General features: G+C 39.1%; 1 protein-coding gene across 17 annotated transcripts in view; it reads right to left on the reverse strand.

The window, feature by feature from the left end:
• The window catches only part of MYO9A (myosin IXA), a 265,178-nt gene that overhangs the window by 14,818 nt on the left and 228,239 nt on the right, over positions 1-22,121 (reverse strand). For 14 of the 17 annotated variants that reach the window (XM_074328218.1, XM_074328213.1, XM_074328212.1 and 11 more), the window contains 5 exons: positions 21,396-21,524; positions 20,484-20,589; positions 19,593-19,724; positions 18,755-18,878; positions 17,427-17,480 (listed from right to left, as the gene is read on the reverse strand). In XM_074328218.1, coding sequence (XP_074184319.1) covers positions 17,427-17,480; positions 18,755-18,878; positions 19,593-19,724; positions 20,484-20,589; positions 21,396-21,524 — 545 coding nt within the window. The remainder of the gene's footprint in view (positions 1-17,426; positions 17,481-18,754; positions 18,879-19,592; positions 19,725-20,483; positions 20,590-21,395; positions 21,525-22,121) is intronic. The other 3 variants (XM_019735965.2, XM_074328221.1, XM_074328215.1) reach the window with 1 other exon arrangement.

Below are 22,121 nucleotides of genomic sequence, written 5' to 3' on the forward strand. Positions count from 1 at the left end.
TATTTATGCCTGGTGTTTTTATAGGAAGAAACTCTTCGATGACTTTATCTCTCCTTTGGTAATTGGCCTGTTGAAAGTCTTTCTTTCAGAGGCAGGTTTAGTGAAGTACATTTTCCTAGAAAACTTTACATTTTCCAACTTATTTCAGACTTGAATACAGCTGCGGTAGTTATCCTCCAAGATGGCTCCCGAGCATTGTCATCTCTTGGTAGTCACCTCCTTGTTTAGTCTCTTACCCACTGAACACGGCTCAACTGTGTGATTATTGTAGAGATGACAGAATGTAACTTTTGAGGCCAGGGTATAAAGACACTGTGGGCTTCTACCTGGCTCTCTCACATCATCTGCTCTGGAAAAAGTCACCAGACACTCATGTAGCCCTGTGGAGACTCTGGTGCAGGTGGCCAAGAACTAAGGCCAAGAGTAGCACCAACAAGCCAGCGGTACGAGTGAGAACCTGGGAAGCAAACGCGACAGTCCTGCTCAGCCCTGGCTGACACTCTGACTACAGCTCACAACAGACCTAGCCAGAACCACACAGGTAAGTTGCTCCTGCATTCCTGACCCACAAAAATACAGGGATAAGGTAATAAATGTTTTCTGTCATTGTAAATCATTAGATTTTTTTTGGGGGGGGGGTACTTTGTTACACAGCAATAGCTAACTAAAACAACAGTAGTCTTTTGTGACTCTTAGTTTTCACTGTTATCCGTAACTCCTTCTTACTTCTTATTTGTGAATTTGAACCTATTCCACTTTAATTAATGATTTGTTTTCCAAGAATTAACTTTTTTTACTCATTAGTTTCACCATTTTTTTGTTTTCTATTTCCTGCTTCCACCTTCACTATTTCCTTCTGCTCTCAAGTTTATTTGGTTGTTCTATTTTTACCTTTTTAAGTTAGACGTTTATTTTCATTTTTCTTACAAGTTTTTAAAGCAATAATTTTTTTTCTGAACACTGCTTTAGCTATACATCCCACAGATTCAGATAAACAGTGGTTTTATTGTAATTTTTAAATTACTCAATAATTTCAGTTTACATTTCCTCTGCCTTTGAGGTTTTTCTTGTGGCCTAACTTTCCCCCCAGATGTTTTATTTTCATCATGAAATATGTTACACTTAAAGTACATTTCAAAAATTATAAAGCAAACACCTGTACAGCCACCACCCAGATTTAGAAGTACAATAACACCAATATCACTGGAGTGTTGTGGCCTAATTTTGAATGTGTCCCCTGGGAAGCCAAACAAAGTGCACACTGTTTTCTTTGTGGGTACAGAATTACATGTATGAGGTCTGACGATTAAGTTCACGAACCTGTTGCTAACCTTTTTTGATATCAGAGGGCTTATTCATTAGGAATTTGAACCAACTGGACAAACAGTTAACCAAGTTTACTACTTGGAAGTACTGAAAAGGCTGCATGAAAAAGTTAGACAACCTGAATTTTGTGCCAACAATTCATGGCTTTTGCATCACAACAATGCACCAGCTCACATGACACTGTCTGTGAGAGAGTTTTTAGTCAGTAAATAAATAACTGTATTGGAACACCCTCCCTACTCACCTGATCTGGCCCCCGGTGACTTCTTTCTTCACCCAGAGATAAAGGAAATATTGAAAGGAAGACATTTTGATGACATTCAGGACATAAAGTGTAATATGATGGTAGTTCTGATGGCCATTCCAGAAAAAGAGTTCCAAAATTGCTAAGAAGAGTGGACTAGGCCCTGGAGTCAGTGCATAGCTTCCCAAGGGGAGTACTTCAAAGGTGACCATAGTGATATTCAGCTATGAGGTATGCAGCACTTTTTCTAGGATGATTTTGCAAATTTAATTGTCCAACCTCGTATATACACATTATATCAAGCATTAATTATGTTATTTAAGAACACTCACTTTAAACAATCTTTTTGTGGCATCAATTATTCCCTAAAAATGAGGACATCCTGTGTTTAAAAAAAAATTCCCATTAAAACAAATTTCCCATTGCACCTCAGAGATAGCTATCTATAATATGAGACAGACCCGTGAGTCCTGGCTCTCCCTCTTGGCCTGACTGCTAATGTCTTAGCATGCTTTAAAACGAAGCCTATTTGACTTAAGGCTTCCCTTCTGCACAATTACATATCCAAGTTTCTAGAAATTCTTACATGGCTTTTTCCAGAATTAAACCTTGTATGCTTTGTACCAGCATGCCTTTTCCAGCAGGTTAGTTCAGACTCATCCCTTGAGATCTAGCGCACATGTCATCTCTTCTATAGCCTTTCCCAGTACCCCAAGCAGAATTAAGTCCTTCTTTCTTAGTACTCTCACCTCACAGTACACAGTACTGTCTGATCCCTCCCTCCCTCCTTTTACAGCACTCTTTTTAAAACCCACAAATGCAGCCATTTAAACATGTAGAGTTGCCATCCTTTGTGTGAGAAAGTCTGTGTACGAGATGATTCTACAGTCTCCTTTTCCTAAGAATGATATTCTGAAACAGAGATCCTTAATTATTTGATTTGGATCAGAATTCTGTGAGACCAGTCCATAACAGGCTTTCCTATTATTCCGTGTGACCGATCTCTAATAAGCTTTCCTACTGTAACAAAAATATTGGGAACCGGATGTTTTAATGTGGAGGATCTAAATGAAGATACCGTATCTCTTTGATATAATCCTCAGTCGAGCCCAACATTTCTATTTTCTCCTAAGGCTTAAAGAGCCAATATAAACAAGTAGAAGGTACACCAAAGTGTTAAAATGAGTACGGCCTATAAGGAGAGTTTTGATTTCTCTGAAAATGCTATAAGGCTCGTGACAGAGAAAGGATGCATGAAAGACTAGCAGGAATGGTAGAAGGGTACAAAGACACTCAATACTGTGAGTTACTTTGGTAAGCCCACAGATTTGAAGATAGATGGAGTTACAGAGATACTGGTGGTGGTGATTAAGGAATGGACCACACCACCCTTAAACACCTGATGACTACATAGGGAACGATAGCTGTTACCCTCCCCAGGGAGTCATGATACTTTATGAAGATCCAAGAAAAGTATATGTAACTGGGGTTTGTCCGTGGGCTGACTGTAAGGAGGAGAAACTGTGCACCATCTAGACAGTACTGTATATAGCTACAGCACAAATCTCAGAATCCTAATGAAGAAATCACACCCTAAAATAGCACTTTGGGCCAAGATGGAAGATCACTATTGAGTTAAGTTACAAAAATAGGGAGCAAGGAATTGAATTATCAGACCACTTCCTGAGGAGTCTGCTTTCCTGGTAAAGAGAAGTCCCATATCTATGGTTTTCTAGAAAATTGGCTATTTTGCAAGGTGTTATAATTAGGTAACCAGGCTTGTTCAAACATCCCAGTGCTTCTAGTTACAATTCACCAGATAATGAGGCTCAGTAAGCACTTTAAACACAGCCAGTATATGTGCGTTTGTACTTATTTCTTACACATGAAAAGGAATGGTCCTCCTCACGGTTCTGTGCAGTACAGTGAGGCCGCCATGTTACACAGACCGCAGAGCAGGGGTTCAAAGGGCAGTCCATGGACCTTTAGAAGGAATCGGGGTGTCACCAAGCTCATTCAAAAGGGTCTGAGATGTTGTAACTATTTTCATAATGATACTAAGATGCTAGTTGTCCTTTTCATTTGACACTTGTACTAACTACACAAAAGTCATGGGTACAAACTGTTGGCATCTTTGCATAAACCAAGGCAGCAGTACCAAACTGTTCTAGTAACCGTCACACTCTTCGCTATTATGCATAGCTTAGAAAAAAGTCAATTTTATTTCATGTCATCCATCAAGTAGTACAGTTAACTTCATTAGTTTTTAACCCTTGAATCCACTATTTTTCATTTTCTGCATGATAAAAAAAATAAGTTTTATACATAAAGGATGTTTGCTGCATACCGACTGGTGACCTTAAGAAAAAGTGCAGTTGTTTCAAACACAAGCTGAGTTAACTGTTTCATTCATGAAATGCTACTTATAATAACCTAACACAACAACCACTTCCCTTACTCCAGATACCACAGTTCTGTAACAGTCTGTTTTAACAGGAATGAGTTTCAATCTCTTACGGGCATTTTGAAAAGAGCTACATGCTGATCCCTTTTACTAAAAGCCGAACTGAGGCTCCTTTTCGTCCACATGGCCAACACTCTATGAAGGAGAAGGAAACTCAGCTGTGGATCATGAGCAGATGCTGAGCAGGCACATCAGGAGGAAGAAAGGACTAAGCTGTTTTAGGGGATGTAGGAGGGAAGAACTCTCTGCTTTCTTTTTAAAGAAACATGTTCCTAGGCTGTCTTCCTGGCCTTGTGAGAAATATCAAAGACTATGACAAATTAAACTACTGGTTCCACTTCCCCAATCTTCTGTGACAGAATTATAAACCTACATCCTTTATGGCCTCGGGTCAGGTAAAGTGTATTCCCCACTCCTTGATTTGGGGTTGGGTTATGTGATTTGCTTCTGGCCAGCTGGATATTAGCAGACATTATGGGAGCAGAAGCATGCACAGTTGGGCTTACCAATTCATTTGATGCAGACACTGTCATGAGAAAAACATATTCCAGATGATAGTTCACTGGTTCAAGAAGAGTAAGAGATGTATAGAACAGAGCTGGACCCAACCTGTAGCTTACCCTAAATCAGCTGAACGTCAGCCACCCCCACAGACGTGCAAGTGATAAATATGATAAGTACACGATTGTTGTATTAGGAGAATGAGTTTTGGGGTATTTTGTTAAAGGTAGGATTATCATGAGATTAGCTGATGACCTTAGGTGATCCCATGGACACCTAATAGTCACATTCTGGGAGCTACCACTGAGTAAACCCATTGTTTTTCCCTAAGAAGGTTTGGAAGTCTTTGGTGATGGGTAAGTAGTCCCTGGCTTAAAAACCCTTGACGGCCTCTCAAGGATTAAAAGGGTCAAATCCAAACTACTGGTCCTGGAATTTAAGAACCCAAAACCTTACCTACTATTCCCTTCCTTCGTTCTTCCCCAGAAATCTTGTATTCTAGCCATTGAAGTTTATTCCATTTTCTCAGGTAGTACTAGTCACCCAGCTCTCTGTGCTTCTATAGCTTTTGCACAGACAAGACGAAGATTTAGTAAACTAAACTGCAATGATTTACATCTTTGTTTACTACTTTTTAGACGGTTAATTTATTTAAGGCAGAGAGATCTTGTCATTTCTATACCTCCAGCACCTGGCACAGTGCCTGAAACATGGCCTTTTTTGTTGAAAAGATGAATGAGAATGAATGAAATTGAATGAATGAGTGGGGTTAAGGGGACAGATCTCATCTATGCACAAGAATGCATAAAAAAAAGGATGTGTCTAAGATGCAGTCTACAAAGAGAAGCACTTCTAAAAATATATATATATTGAAAGTCTCATTTTAACTTAGTAAAACTGTAAAAGTTTAAAAATATTAAATGACTTTATGATACTAAATTGAGTTCACATTTTATCTCTACAAAAATCTTCCTAAAATAAAAGAAATATAAAACTGAATACTATAGTATTGTCATAACGTCATTAAATATACATAAGGAAAAAGTTCAAGAGTAATATATATATTAAAAAATCTAAAGACGATGGTGGTTTTATTTCTGCCTTTTATACTTTACCCTACTGTTTAAAATTTTCCACAATGAACATGAAAGAAGTATGTGAATGTGTCTTTTATGTACAAATATAAAGTCTTAGATTTATCAAATGGCTAATTTAAAAAAGACATTATAAGCTATAATACAAAAAAGTAAACCCAATAATTTGAAAATAATTACTATAAAAGTTTATCTTTCAATTTTAAGTTCTTTGAGAAATTAGAAAAGTTTCCTCAAAATAATTTATGCAAACTTGGAGGAAAAATGGCGGCGTGAGGTGAGCCTCTATAAAGCTCCCCTGGAATTCACAATGAATGGAACAACAAAAACTCCACAAAGGACTCCCTGCACACAGACAGGCAAGACGAAGAGGCCCACTACCGAAATCACCTACAGGTGGGAGAATCGCAGGAGGGGGGGGAGGAGGAAAGGGAGAAGTGCGGAGACGGAGCCGCGCGGGCGCAGGACGCAGACCTAGCTCAGTGCGCCGAGCTCGCTGCTTCCCGGAACCACCGCAGCTGCAGGAGAGGGAAGAACTCGGACTGCTAGGGCTCCGCTTATGGCCCACAGGGCTGAGGGGGCAGCATATAACACGGCTGAACCCAACGCTCACGGCAGAGACCTCGGAGAAAAGACTGAGGGAAGAAGGCTGAAAACGGTGGTTTAAGCCCGCACTGCTGAGCAGAGAACGGAGCCTTAGGCACTGAGACCAGCCGCCCCCTCCCTACCCTCCCAGAGCTCACCCCACCCCAACCTGCCCGGTGCTAGAAGCGGAACAGTAGCAGTGTCAGATCAAAAGAACAGAATATTTGCAGTTCTGAGAACTGTGGACCGCAGACATAGATCCGCAGCCCAACTAGTTCCAGCAAAGGGGAGGGAGCTGTGAAAGCAGGACCGGCTGTGGTGGTGGTCGCCGCCATTGCTCTGGGCCACCTCTCACAACTCACCCCGACCCTGGCCCCACCTATCTGGGCGGATCCCTGCAGGAGTAAACAGAACTGCTGAAACATACGGGCTCTGAATCGGGAGCTGGAAGAGCTTTGGAACATCAAAAGCTCTCCGCATACCCACCGGGACACTGCGCCCTGTGACCTAGACGAACTATTAACAGAGGAGAAGCCCGTCTCCCAGGGAATCCCCCCATTGTGTGAGAAGCTGGAATAGTGCAGAGAAAACATAGCACTACCGTGTGGGAGAAGAAAAATAAGCTGCAGTTGGAGAAAAAATAAAACATTCTACCAATAAGTACTGGAAAAAAAAAGAAAGACCGCATCCTATCAACCTGTTGCAGAAGCTACTCCTGTAGATGTCTAGGAAGAGAAATAGTAAACCAGTAATTGACATGAATAACCAAGGCAACAAGATAGCTCAGAAAGAAAGTGAAAAATCTCCAGAAAAGGCACTTAAAGATACAGAAATATGTGACTTAAATGACAGAGAATTCAAGACTGCAGTTCTGAAAAAACTCAACGAGATGCAAGAAAACACACATAGGCAGTTAAAAGAACTCAGAAACACAGAGAACAGCATGAGCATTTTACGAAAGAGATTGAAATTTTAAAAAAGAACCAAATAGAATTTCTGGAAATTAAGAACTTTATAAAAGAAATTAAGAAATAACCAGCTTAGGTAGTAGAGTTGACCAGATGGAGGAAAGAATCAGTGACATCGAAGATAGAAACCTGGAAATTACACAGATGGAAGAAGAAAGAGACTTGAGACTTAAAAGAAATGAAAGAACTCTACAAGAACTTCCTGACTCCATCAGAAAGAGCAATATAAGAATAATGGGCATACCAGAAGGAGAAGAAAGAAAGAAGGGAACAGAGAATATATTCAAACAAATTGTCGATGAGAACTTCCCAAACTTGTGGACAGAACTGGACCCTCGAATCCAAGAAGCAAATAGAACACCTAGTTACCTCAATCCCAACAGGCCTTCTCCAAGGCACATTGTATTGAAGCTGTCTAAAATCAACGACAAAGAAAGAATCCTCAAGGCAGCCAGGGAAAAGAAGATGGTAACTTACAAAGGAAAGCCCATTAGATTATCATCAGATTTTTCAGCAGAAACTCTACAAGCCAGGAGAGAGTGGAACCAAATATTCAAACTATTGAAAGAGAGAAATCATGAGCCAAGAATAATATATCCAGCAAAGATATCCTTTAGATATGAAGGAGGAATAAAGACCTTTCCAGACATACAGAAGCTGAGGGAATTTTCTAATACACGACCTGCACTACAAGAAATACTAAAGGAGGCTATTCGACCACCATCAACAGGGACAATTTGTGGCAACCAAAACTCAAAAAGGGGAGAGTAAAGGCCTGAACCGAATATGGGAATGGAGAAAGTAAGCGTGCTGAAGAAAATGGAATACTCTAAATATCAAACTTTCTTTTACATAAACTTAAGGGTAACCACTCAAAAAAATCCAGAACTGAAATATATACTGTAATAAAAGAAGAAACAGAGGGAAACATCATAGAATACCACCACACAGAAATAATAGACAACAACAAAAGGCAAAGAAACAATGGAGACACAGCCTTACCAGAAAACTAAAGATAGAATGACAGGAAATCCTCACATATCAATAATCACCCTAAATGTAAATGGACTGAACTCACCAATAAAAAGGCACAGAGTAGCAGATTGGATCAAAAACTAAACCCAACCATATGCTGTCTCCAAGAGACACATCTCAGCTACAAGGACAAGCATAGACTCAAAGTGAAAGGGTGGAAATTGACACTCCAAGCAAATGGTACCCAGAGAAAATCAGGTGTAGCCATAATGATATCAGATGAAACAGACTTCAAGGTGAAAAACATAATAAGAGACAAAGATGGACATTTCATAATGGTGAAGGTGACTGTACAACAAGAAGACATAACAGTCATCAATATTTATGCCCCCAATCAGGGAGCACCAAAATATACCAAGCAACTACTAACAGAACTAAAGGGAGAAATTGACCAAAACACAATTATACTAGGGGACTTAAATACATCATTGACAGCTATGGATAGATCATCCAAACAGAAAATAAATAACGAAATAGTAGCCCTAAATGACACATTAGATGAAATGGACATAATTGACATTTATAGAGCACTTCATCCTAAAACATCAGACTATACATTCTTTTCTAGTGTACATGGAACATTCTCAAGGATAGACCATATATTGGGACATAAAATCAGTCTCAACAAATTTAAGAAGATTGAAATCATACCAAGCATATTCTCTGATCACAAGGCTTTGAAATTGGATATCAACTGCAAAAAGAAAGCAGGAAAAAACACAAATACATGGAGATTAAACAACATACTTTTAAAGAAGGACTGGGTCAAAGAAGAAGTTAGAGGAGAGATCAAAAGATACATAGAAACAAATGACAATGAAAATACATCCTACCAAAACTTTTGGGATGCAGCGAAAGCAATTTTAAGAGGGAAATTTATCTCATTACAGGCCTATCTCAAGAAACAAGAAAACTCCCAAATAAATAACCTCATGTTACACCTTAAAGAACTAGAAAAAGAAGAACAAGTAAAACCCAAGGTCAGCAGAAGAAAGGAAATAACAAAAATTAGAGCAGAACTAAATGAAATAGAGAACAAAAAGACAATAGAAAAAATTAATGTGACAAAGAGCTGGTTCTTTGAAAAGATTAACAAAATTGACAAACCCTTGGCTAGACTCACTAAGATAAAAAAGAGAGAAGACACTAATAAAATCAGAAACGGAAAAGGGGAAGTTATCACGGACACCACAGAAATACAAAGTAGCACCCAAGAATACTATGAAGGACTACATACCACCAAATTCAATAACCTAGAAGAAATGGACAAGTTCTTAGAAACATAGCCTTCCAAGGCTGAACCATGAAGAACTGGAAAATCTAAACAGACCGATCACCAGTAACGAAATTGAATCAGTCATCCAAAACCTTCCCAAAAGCAAAAGTCCGGGACCAGATGGCTTCACTAGTGAATTCTACCAAACCTTCAAAGAGTATCTAATACCAATCTTGCTCAAACTCTTCCAAAACATTGAAGAAGAGACAGCACTCCCTAACTCATTTTATGAGGCCAACATTACCCTGATACCAAAACCTGGTAAGGATAACACAAAAAAAGAGAACTACAGACCAATATCTCTGATGAATACAGATGCAAAAATCCTAAACAAAATTCTAGCAAATTGAATGCAACAATACATTAAAAAGATTATTCATCACGACCAAGTGGGATTCATCCCAGGGGCACAAGGATGGTTCAACATACGCAAATCCATCAAGGTGATACATCACATAAACAAAATAAAGGACAAAAATCATGATTATATCAATTGATGCAGAAAAAGCATTTGACAAGGTGCAACATCCATTTATGATTAAAACACTTAATAAAATAGGTATAGAAGGAAAATACCTTAACATAATAAAAGCCATATATGACAAACCCTCAGCTAATCTCGTAATTAATGGTGAAAAACTAAAGCCCTTTGCTCTATGTTCAGGAACACGACAGGGCTGTCCCCTATCACCGCTGCTTTTCAACAGTGTTGGAAGTCCTCGCCAAAGCAGTCAGGCAAGAGAAAGAAATAAAAGGCCTCCAAATTGGGAATGAAGAAGTTAAATTGTCACTCTTTGCAGATGACATGATGCTATATATAGAAAACCCTAAAGACTCCACCAAAATCTATTAGAAACAATCAACCAATACAGTAAAGTTGCCGGCTACAAAATGAACATACAAAAGTCCATTGCATTCCTATATAGTAACAATGAAATCTCAGAAAAAGAAATTAAAAAAACAATTCCTTTTGCAATTGCAGCAAGCAGAATAAAATACCTAGGAATAAACTTAACCAAGGATGTGAAAGACCTATATGCTGAAAACTACAAGACATTTTTAAAAGAAATTGAAGAAGACACAAAGAAATGGAAAGACATTCTGTGCTCATGAATTGGAAGAATCAACATAGTTAAAATGGCCATATTACCCAAAGCAACATGAAGATTTAATGCAATCCCCATCAAAATCCCAATGGCATTTTTTAAAGAAATAGAACAAAAAATCATCAGATTTGTATGGAACCACAAAAGACCCCAAACAGCCAAAGGAACCTTAAGAACAAAGAGCAATGCTGGAGGTATCACACTCCCTGACTTTAGCTTGCACTACAGGGCTACCATAATCAAAACAGCATGGCATTGGCAGAAAAACAGACACGTAGACCAATGGAATAGAATTGAGAATCCAGAAATAAAACCACATAAATATGGACAGATAATTTTTGACAAAGAAGCAAAAAACATACAATGGAGGAAAGACAGCCTCTTCAATAAATGGTGCTGGGAGAATTGGATAGCCACGTGCAAAAGAATGAAACTGGACTGCTATCTGTCACCATGTACCAAAATTAATTCAAAATGGATCAAAGACTTAAGCATAAGACCTGACACAATAAACTGCATAGAAGAAAACATAGGTACTAAACTTATGGACCTTGGGTTCAAAGAGCATTTTATGAATTTGACTCCAAAGGCAATGGAAGTAAAAGCTAAAATAAATGAATGGGACTATATGAAACTTAAAAGCTTCTGCACAGCAAAAGAAACCATTGACAAAATAAAGAGGCCACCAACTGAATGGGAGAAGATTTTTGCAAACAGTGCCTCCGATAAGGGGCTAATATCCAAAATATACAAGGAACGCATGCAACTCAACAACAAAAAAACAAACAACCCAATTGAAAAATGGGCAGAGGACCTGAAGAGACATTTCTCCAAAGAGGACATACAAATGGCAAACAGACATATGAAAAAAATGCTCAATATTACTAATCATCAGAGAAATGCAAATAAAAACCACAATGAGATATCACCTCACCCCAGTCAGAATGGCTATCATCAACAAGACAAATAGTAACAAGTGTTGGAGAGGCTGTGGAGAAAAAGGAACCCTCATAAACTGTTGGTGGGAATGCAGACTGGTACAGCTGCTATGGAAGGCAGTGTGGAGGGTCCTCAAAAAATTATGGATAGAATTACCATATGACCCAACACATGACTCTCTCCTGGGTATCTACCCAAAAAATCTGAAAACATTTATACATAAAGATACGTGTGCTCCGATGTTCATTGCAGCTTTATTTACGGTGGCCAAGACATGGAAACCAAAATGTCCTTCAATAGATGAATGGATAAAGAAGTTGTGGTATATACACACAATGGAATACTATTCAGCAGTAAGATGAAATAGGACCACTTGTGACAGCATGGATGGATCTTGAAATTATAATGCTAAGCGAAATAAGTCAGACAAACCATATGATTTCACTGATATGTGGTATATAAACCAAAAACAACAAAAGAACAAGACATACAAATGAGAAACAAAAACTCATAGACACAGACAATAGTTTAGTGGTTACCAGAGGGTAAGGGGGGAGAAGGGTGGTAGGTGAGGGTAAAGGGGATCAAATCTATGGTGATGGAAGGAGAACTGACTCTGGGTGGTAAACACACAATGAGATTTATAGATGATGTAATACAGAATTGTACACCTGAGATCTATGTAAGTTTACTAACAATTGTCACCCCAATAAACTTTAATTAAAAAAAAAAGAATGTGAATGTTTTGCAGATTAGTAAACTTTATTTCAAATTATACTCTTCACATTATATTAGCTTAAATAGTACTAAATCATTATTTATGCTTAGAATGATAGCATAAATAAAAAAAAAAAACATTTGTTATAGAAAAGGTATAACTGGATGGACTGTAATTATATCCCGTTATGAAGTCCTAGTCTGAGAATAGCCTAGTCAAAGATTATGTGCCATTACCACTTTCAACATGGCAGCAGAAACAGATACGGCTAATGCTTGAATAACATGGGAGATAGAGGCGCCAACCACCCACACAGGCAAAAATCCACATAGAACTTCTGACTCACCAAAAACTTGACTACAGTTGTCCCCCAGCATCTGCGGGGATACTGAGATACCCAAATCAATGGATGCTCAAGTCCCTTGTGTGAAGTGGCGTAGAACAATGCAGGGAATCAGCCCTCCTCATCTGCAGATTCCCAGCCCAGTGATACGGAGGGATGACTGTATATTTATTTTTTAAAATCTACCTATAAGTGGCCCACACAGTTCAAACCTGTGCTGTTCAAGGGCTAACTGTATTTTGAAAATCATTTCAAAATGCAATGATCAGGATCCTACCCATTTTAGTGATAGCAAATATGATTATTTACAAGTCAAGAGCCTCCTAACCGATATATGGCTACCGGTATTGCCCATCTCTAATCATTCTTCTTCAGAACGCTACCAGTTTATCTTCTAAAAGACACACTGATGGGGACATTGGTCTACTTTAAAAACCTTTCTATAGCTCTAAAATGCTTCAAAGCAGAACATTCAAAATTCTTAATGTTGCACAGTTGGTTTTAATCTACTTCTCCAAATTCTTCTGCCATTTCCACACTTCCAGCTCTAGCTACATAAGGCAGTATTCATAGATTGCTGTTCCATGCTTCCTTGCCTCTGGAATTATCTTTCACCTCTTTCTTTTCTCCATTTGTTAAATTACTAGTCATCTTGCAACACCCAACTCAAATGACTTCACATTGGCAATAATAAAACATACTTTTCATAAATGCATTTCACTTTGCATTTCAGAAAATTCATGATACTCAATTACGGAATAGCAATTTTTTAAATCTATGAATACATGAACATTACCGACTTTGATTTGTCAGTCTATGTGTAGCGGGTGACCAAAAAACTCACTGCCATCTCGCCTAGATTCAATTCCATAGATGCTCACTGAATACCAAATATGTCCTTGACAGTCTTGTTCTTAAGACTGGGCCTAAAACGTTCCCGACAGCTAAAATGCACATGCAGTAGTACATTAAGTGGGAGTTTTCCTCTTGGTCCAAATCGTGGCTAATGCCCAAAGCTGAGGATAATTAAGCACCCCTTCTTCTAGCTTCAATCAGCCCACATAGCTGGTACCAGTCACTTCTCTCAGGGCTTACTGAGAGGCATCAGTTTATTGAACCAGCACTATCATCAATATTGTAACACCTTCCCTCAATGAATCTAAAAAGCATAAAAAGAAAGAGGGCTTTACTGAACATTGAGGGGAACATGAAGTTTATGAAAAGAAGATATTCCCTCCCCTCTGTTGGGAAAAAAGCAGTTGTTATATATGAATCCAGAGGGTAAGAATCAAAGGTTAAGGTCATCTCATGCTCATGGATAGGAAGAATTAATATAGTTAAAATGTCCATATTGCCTATGGCAATATACAGACTGAACGCAATTCCTATCAAACTACCAAGGACATTTTTCGCAGAAATAGAACATATAATCCTAAAATTTATATGGAACCATAAAAGACCCCCAAATAGCCACGCCAACCTTGAGAAATAAGAACAAAGTGGGAGGTATCATGATACGTGACATCAAATCATACTACAAGCCTATAGTAATCAAAACAGCATGGTACTCACATAAAAACAGACACATAGATCAATGGAACAGAATAGAGAGCCCAGAAATAAATCCATGACTATATGGTTATTTAATCTACGACAATGGAAGCAAGAATTGACATTGGGTTCTATTCAATAAATGGTGCTGAGAAACCTGGACAGACACAGGCAAAAAAAAAAAGCTGGACCACCTCCTTATGCCGTATAGAAAAATAAATTCAAAATGGATTAAAGACTTAAATGTAAGATCTGAAACCATAAAACTCCTAGGAGGAAATATAGGAAATAAATTCGCAGACATTACCCTTAGTAACATTTTTACTGATATATCCCCTCAGGCAAGGGAAATATGAGAAAAAATAAACGTGGGATTACATCAAACTAAAAAGTTTTTCCACAGCAAAAGAAACCATCAATAAAACAAGAAGGCATCCTACCGAATGGGAGAAGATATTTGTCAATGATACATCTGATAAGGCGTTAATATCCAAAATTTATTAAAAAAAACTCATTCAACCCAACACCAAAGAAAAAAACAACCCAATTAAAAAATGGGCAGAGGACATGAAGAGACATTTCTCTAAAGAGGACATTCAGATGGCAAACAGACATATGAAAAAATGCTCAACCTCACTAATCTTTAGAGAAATGCAAATAAAAACCACAATGAGATACCACCTCACCTGAGTCAAAATGGCTATCATCAATAAATCAACAAACAGCAAATGCTGGCGTGGATGTGGAGAAAACGGAACCCTCGTGCACTGTTGGTGGGATTGCAGATTGGTGCAGCCATTGTGGAAAACAGTACGGAGGTATCTCAAAAATCTGAAAATGGAACTACCTTATGACCCAGCAATTCCACTCTTAGGTATCTATCCAGAGAAATCCAAAACACTAATTCTAAAAAATGTATGCACCCCTATGTTTACTGCAGCACTATTTACAATACCCAAGACATGGAAACAGCTAAAATGCCCATTGGTAGATGACTGGATTAAGAAACTGTGGTACATTTATATAACGGAGTACTACTCGGTTATAAAGAATGAAATCTTACCATTTGCAATGATATGGAGGGACCTAGAGAACATACTAAGTGAAATAAATCAGTCAGAGAAAGACAAATACCATATGATCGCATATGTGGAATCTAAAGAACAGAATAAATGAACAGGCTAATCAGAAACAATCTCAGAGATAAAGAGAAAAAACTGAGGGTTGCTAGATGAGAGGGGGTGACGTTTGGGGAGAGGGTGAGGGGATTAGAGGTACAATCGGTAACCAAAAAATTGCCACGGGGATACAAAAGACAGTTTGGGGAGCATAATCAGTAATGTTGTAAAGATTTTGTAGGGTATTTGATGGACACTTGTCTTATTGGGGAGATCACCTCCGGGATGATGTAGATGCCTGATCACTGCACTGTACACCTGAAGCTGTAGCTGAATAGTGATGGGTGTCGATTGTGGTTTAAAATAGATATATATATATATATATATATATATAGTCACGGAATGTGGAGTGAAGAGCAAGGAATGGGGTCAGTGGAACTGTAGCGGCTGTGCGTGATGTCGGAGGGGTGGTAGATTGGGGGAGGGGGTTATCACTTTGTGAGGGATGTAAATGTCCAACTGTTACATTGTTTTGTACACCTGAAACTAGTAATTAAAAAAAAAAAGTTTGAGGTCATCTACAAGAAAGGCAGACTGGTATTTCATTCCGTTTGGTTATCTATATAGGCAAAAGACTTACTGATTTGCCCCTCTGTTATATGCACAGGAGAAAGAAAAATGAGGAGAAAGTGTGGTGAGGAAGTGTCAGGTAGGAAGGTAGGCAAGACTATCACCCCTACCTTGAATTCTTGATTCCCCAGAGGTATGAAAAACATAACCTTTCCCCCAATGGCCATGGGAAGTAGATCTGACTGGACAAAGTCTTGCAAAAAAATAATAAAAATACGTATCAGAGTCACAAGGTGTGAAGGCCATCAGTCAGGTTTAGCCAGAAGATGTGACCAAATCTTGCAAGGGATTGCCAATGCTGAGGAAACAGGACAGATTGAGCTCACTGTTAGCAGGGTAAACTGGAGCTACCAGTCATCTTCACTTAGCCTATTGACAATGAGCTTGAATGGTAGTGTTGAACAACCAAGAAAGAGGACTGCCACCTCACACTGGGATATCTTGCAAAATTCTACCTCTCCTATCACTCCTGCCAGTTTCAACACCAGGGGAAGAAACAGCACAAGAAAGAGGGAAGGGAGAAGTGAGTGACAAAAAAAATCCTTCTCATCCACCCCAAAATTTTCAGCCCCAGAATAAGGTCCAATCTGTCCTGGGAGAAAGCGACAAGAGTACTACATCAAGCCTGAAATTGTAGTTATAATATGAATGAAGAGAACTAAGTCTTAAATACTGGAATGAGACTAGAGCATTTAAATATCATGGAATAGTGACAAGATGCTACTAAGGTAGTTGACATCCAGTAGGAAAGGGGAGTTTGGCATGGTAGAGTTGGAAAACAGTTACTAGATAAAAAGTAAAACTGAGTGTATTTATATGCCAGCAAGTTGAGATCCTCCATTAACTGGTTACACATAGTCAGACAGTCTCTGAAATTAGTTTTCATGTATATCAGTGTTCTTAGTTTTCTAACTCTCTATTCCTTCTTTGTATAATCTATGAAATTCTTGTATGAGCTCTACTATATTGTGACATTTAAGTCTGGAACCAGTCCATCAATTTGCTTACTATTACTGCTGGTCTGTCTGAAAAATGCTAAGTGGACAGGAGCCATATTTCCACATCTAGGAAGACACCATCAAAGTCACAGATATGAATGGACAAATAAGCATTACTAATAATGGAGGATGTTGGAAGTAGCGATAAGTATTTCAAGGAATAAAGTAGAGGAGATTGATGAGAAAAAAGCTCAGAAAGCAGAAATTAACTTGATGACTCAGTACTTTCAATGATCACCTTTTAAGAATCCAACCTAAGAAACCACAAAGAAGCTCATCTGACAGAGAGAAATAAAACAATATGTTGTAAATGGAGATTGTTCAACAGCACGACACGGAGGAAGGGAAATGAAGCTTATAAAGAAAGAGTAAGAGAAAAGCAAGGGAAGGCTGGTCGGGAAGTGGGACCTGACCTGGGCTGCACATGGAGGGTGGACAGGCATGAATGAGAGACAGAGCAGGACGACTCCCAGATAGATGAGACACACTAACGTGAAGTGGCCGTGACACATTGCAATGTTAATACATACCGAGACTGAACTGCGGGTAATGCTCATAAATCTAACTGCAATTAGTACGGGTTTCTGGATTAGGGAGGACATGAAAAGGAAAGCAGAGGTTAGAATGTATATGTCATCGCCCCATTAAAAGAGAAGGCTTCATCTTTCAATGGACTTCTGCACATCAGCAAAAAAAACAACAACAACAAAAATAAAAACCACGGCTAGCAACTTTGCGGTAAAGGTCCTTCCCTGCCTCCCCGGATGGACCCTGCTAAATTGGGCCTCCAGAACGGAGCTCCTGAAAATCCATCCTACACCAAGGGTTTCACTTTTAAATGGGGTTTTTGTTTTCTGGGGAAAAGATCTAGATAGTGTCCTATGATGCACTTTATTTAATACCTTTACTGCGTGGGAAAAGTCTATGTTTGTTTTCAGAAAAGACCCTTCTAATTTAATCAACATGCATTTGTTGAGCCCTTGTTCTGTGCTGGTCAGTTGAAACAGTAAAGGAAGAGCGGAGTTACTTTAACACTAATCTCAGTCCACACTCTAAAGACTTGGAGGAAGGGCTGCTGAGTCCCTGGGAAAACGCAGGCATGCGATGGGGAAGCTGCTTCTCTTTAGAGATTTACTGGGGTGTGAGTCTGTGTTCATCACCACACCTTTATTTTACAATTGAGGGGATGGGAAGCAAATGGGCAATACTTAAACTTCGATGCAGCAGTTTTTCAGTCACCCAGATCCTACTGATTATTGGGCCAGTGAGAACGGGAATAATCTATATATAGGTCACTGGTTACAAAGGAAGATATTAAACAGAAAAGTGGGCAAGAGGAGGAAATAAATGATCATTTTTGCAAGGTTTTTTCCAAAACCTAAAAATAGACCCTTAAAGAACCTTTATTTGATAATAGTAGACTCACAGAATTCCATTTCCTTATAAATCATATTCTTATAATTAAGTTCTCTACATCCCAGGAGTATTGGCAGGACTACCAAAAGTGACATAATTAAGCATAGTGGAAAGAAATAGAGAAAAAAGTTAGGATAGGGTAAGTTTCCATAGAAAGGACAGGAAAAGAAAACAGACCAGATTATTAAACCCCAACATTTTATCCAAATACCTGACTTTTAAAATTCTACACATTTAACTGCATATATATTCTGTACATACAACTAAAGAGAGCTAAAAGATCAAACATGAGGCATCCATTAGTACCCTGAGATTTGGTGGTTTTTTTTTTACTTGATCCATGTGATAAAGATTCTGAGAACAGTCTCCCTCCATCATAGCTGCACACGTACAACCCCAGGAAAGCTCCCATTCTCCAGTGGTTCCCGGCCGTGCGTCTTACCATTGATCTGCGAATCAGTGACAGTCTGGTCTTGGCCTTATTCTCAGCAAATTCCAAGCTACTGATGTCTTTGAGACGAGCCTTGTATTTATTCATTTGTTCCACAACAATCAGCTCCACACAGCTGAAACAGGAGAAAAGAAAGAAAACTATTAAGAGCTGAAGTAAATCAAATAAAGTGTAGCACTACAGACTGTTTTTCAGCTAAGTGTGGTTGATGGAAAATGAAAGAAAAATCACATCCCATATTGTGTGAGCTCAGAGGCAGGGTTTAGCATGTGGCTCACAGCTCTGGCTGCACTTCAGTACCATCTCAGGAGTGGCCATAAGTCCCAGTGCCCAGGCGACACCCCAGAACAATTCAACAGACTAGACTGTCTGGGAATAGGACACAAACACCAGTATTTTTTTCAAAGCTCCTTGCAGTCAAGGTTAAGAATCACCACTCAAAAAGGAAAGCAGAGGCCCACAAAGAAAGGTCAAGGTGATATATAGGAATATTGAAGTACTAAGAAAAAAAGAATTCAGAGCCATGACACCACAGTTAGACTAGACACAAGGTGCACAAAATTTTGCAAAATGGAATTTTAAAATATATTTAGAATTCCTAAAGAAAAGCTCATTTTAAAAATAAGACTCTTCAAAACAAATGATGCTCGGTTGAAGAGAATCTAAAGGAAGTTATCCACCTTCAGCTTATGAAAACCCAAGATGTCCAGCAATCTTCTTAAAATAACCTGAACTTATGAAAGCTTTCACTATGGTTGGGATCTGGATAAGTAACTGCACTGCCTCACAAGTCTCTGTGGCCCTGCAGAGGTGGGGAGCCTGGCCTTACGTGGTAGTCTTACTGATGTCCTGCACGCTTTGCAGTGGGTCAGTGGTGTCAGGGCAGCGGAGAATGCAGGGAGCAAACACAATGGCCAAAGCATTAGCCGACATCCGATTAGTGTCTTCTTGCAGAGCGATCCTAAGGAACAAAAAAACCCCAAGTGAAACAAGGATAAAAAGGGAAGGTGGTAGGGGTAGGTGGAAGAGATGGGAGAAAGAAAGAAGGCAAAAACCACACTGTACCGAAGCATATTCATTCACATCGGTTGTAGGGGGGCCCTGTAGCCTTTCCCCAGGGCTGTTCCTTTGCCTCTGGAAAATATCCTTTCACTCTGTCCCTTCCCTGAAGCAATGTAGACCCCCTTGATACTTATCAAGGGGAATCTGTGACCCATGGCTCAAAGTCCCCATAACTAGATGAACATGTCTGAAGAATGCGGAGTAGAGACTTCACACTTTCAAACAGTCATATTTATCCAAAAAGAAAGATGGATTTCTTTCCAACTACTGCTGATATTTACACTCAGGGAAGAGAGGCTATTCCTGAAGTCTCCTTGGTTAGTCAATTCCTGAGCACCATCTGAACCCACCTCCCATGAGTTAAGTTATGTCAACAGATACAAACTTCCTAGTTCATGAGTTAAGTAACAAGTTAGGCTACATAGTGCCACCATGAGGCTGAAGTTGTTACTTGGCTCATGTAGGACAAACAAGCACCTGCCATGAGGTATGACTCAGCTGATTTCTTCTCAAAGGAAATCATAACTACCATTTGAGCCACTGACTTTATAAACAGGAAGAAAAAAACCTGTCAGTTTTCCAACTGGAGGAGTTCTTCATTTATTCAAAAGAATCCAAGAGAAACTTAAACATTCACTATCTTGCTTTTTGAAGTTACCTGACCAGATGGAAGATGAGGCGTTCCAGCGTATTGAGATGAGTTCGGGAGAGCTGGTCAATCACAGAGTACACACCACGGATTGTCTCTTTCCTCTCCTGAAGACCTAAAAACAGTAAGGGCAGCAAGTGAGACTCAATAGCCCCTCTTCTGTGCTACGACTTCCTCCTGGACAGACACTAGGTAGGTAGCAGGGAGCCTAGGTCTGGCGCTCTGGAATTGCAGGGGAGGCCGTTGTAGCTGTGTGGCGGCCACTCAGTGACCACCAGTCTCCCGCTGCTTGCGTTCTATTCATTAAGCGGTCTCCTGAGTTTTCTTCTGTGTCCTAGTAATCCTGATTACAGTCAGGGAAAAGGACGCCCTAGTTTTTCAGGCATTTTGTGGCAGACTGATTTCCACTAAAATGAATCAATTGCGATCTAGTTTATAAATCAGTCTTATGGGACTTTGAAAAGTCTGTGTCAGGGCCCAAACACTTCTAGGCAGGTCTTCATCCATAGTCTACACATTCGTAGCACTGAAAAACTAAATTCCATACTGTTAGGCCTGGCATAAAACAGTCAGCTTTACACAGAGTTCTTCCCCAGATTCACAATTTAAATGAACAAAAGCCAACCCTTAAATTTCCTATTTATAATCTTTTGGTTGTAACCCTAGTCTTTTAATCTGTTTGTGAGAAGCAACTAAGTGACTTACTCAGGAACATTTTAGGACACTGATATTTTAATGAGTCTCTAAACAGTCAACATTTGAATAGGTGAAAATACACTGGCAGTTTTATATTGACTGTCAACAGCTTGCTTTGGCTCTATATGGACTAAACCACTAGAGGATGGCTGAATAATTCATAACGAAGATGCCATTCCTTTTCCAAGGGTAGGCTTCCCTCAGACCCAGGAAGCCTGTGCTTACCCATAGCTCGAAGAAATTCCTCGTAGAGTTCAAAGGTCATGAGTGGATTGGGCAAATCACGAAGCCATTGTTTGAATACACTTGCAATGACGTGTATGTTATAGTCGTCCAGGTTTACATTCTCAGCATCTATTTATAGACAAGAGTTAGATAACAAAGACAAAACATGCAGAGATTCAAATAATTCACTGTAGAAACTACCATCACCAAAAGAGGGCTTCATGTTCCTAATCAGATGAATTTTTATCTTCTATAATCTACTGTGTTTCCCTGAAAATAAGACCTCGCTGAACCATCAGTTCTAATGCGTCTTTTGGAGCAAAAATTAATATAAGACCCAGTCTTATTTTACTATAAGACCGGATCTTATATAGTGTAATATAGTGTAATATAAGACCCGGTCTTATATTAAATTTTGCTCCAAAATACGCATTAGAGCTGATTGTCTGGCTAGGTCTTATTTTCGGGGAAACACGTAACCCCAGTGTTTTGGAACAGTGCTTCTAACTGTGGTAAAAGAATAGATTTTGTTTGTTTCCCAAATCTGTTGTGGACTGGACTGACTGATATGTAAAATCAAAGATCACATGTTTTCAAGAGTTAAAGATCACTGTTAAAATGCTAATGCTTGCTCTCACTTTCTGTACTTATCTTGCTGTGGATTAGTCTGTGAACCCCACTTTGAGTAACAACGCTTTAGATGACAAATGGGAAAAAGGCCCAGAG

This window comes from Rhinolophus sinicus, linkage group LG03 (assembly GCF_036562045.2).
Source record: "Rhinolophus sinicus isolate RSC01 linkage group LG03, ASM3656204v1, whole genome shotgun sequence".
Lineage (NCBI taxonomy): Eukaryota > Metazoa > Chordata > Mammalia > Chiroptera > Rhinolophidae > Rhinolophus > Rhinolophus sinicus.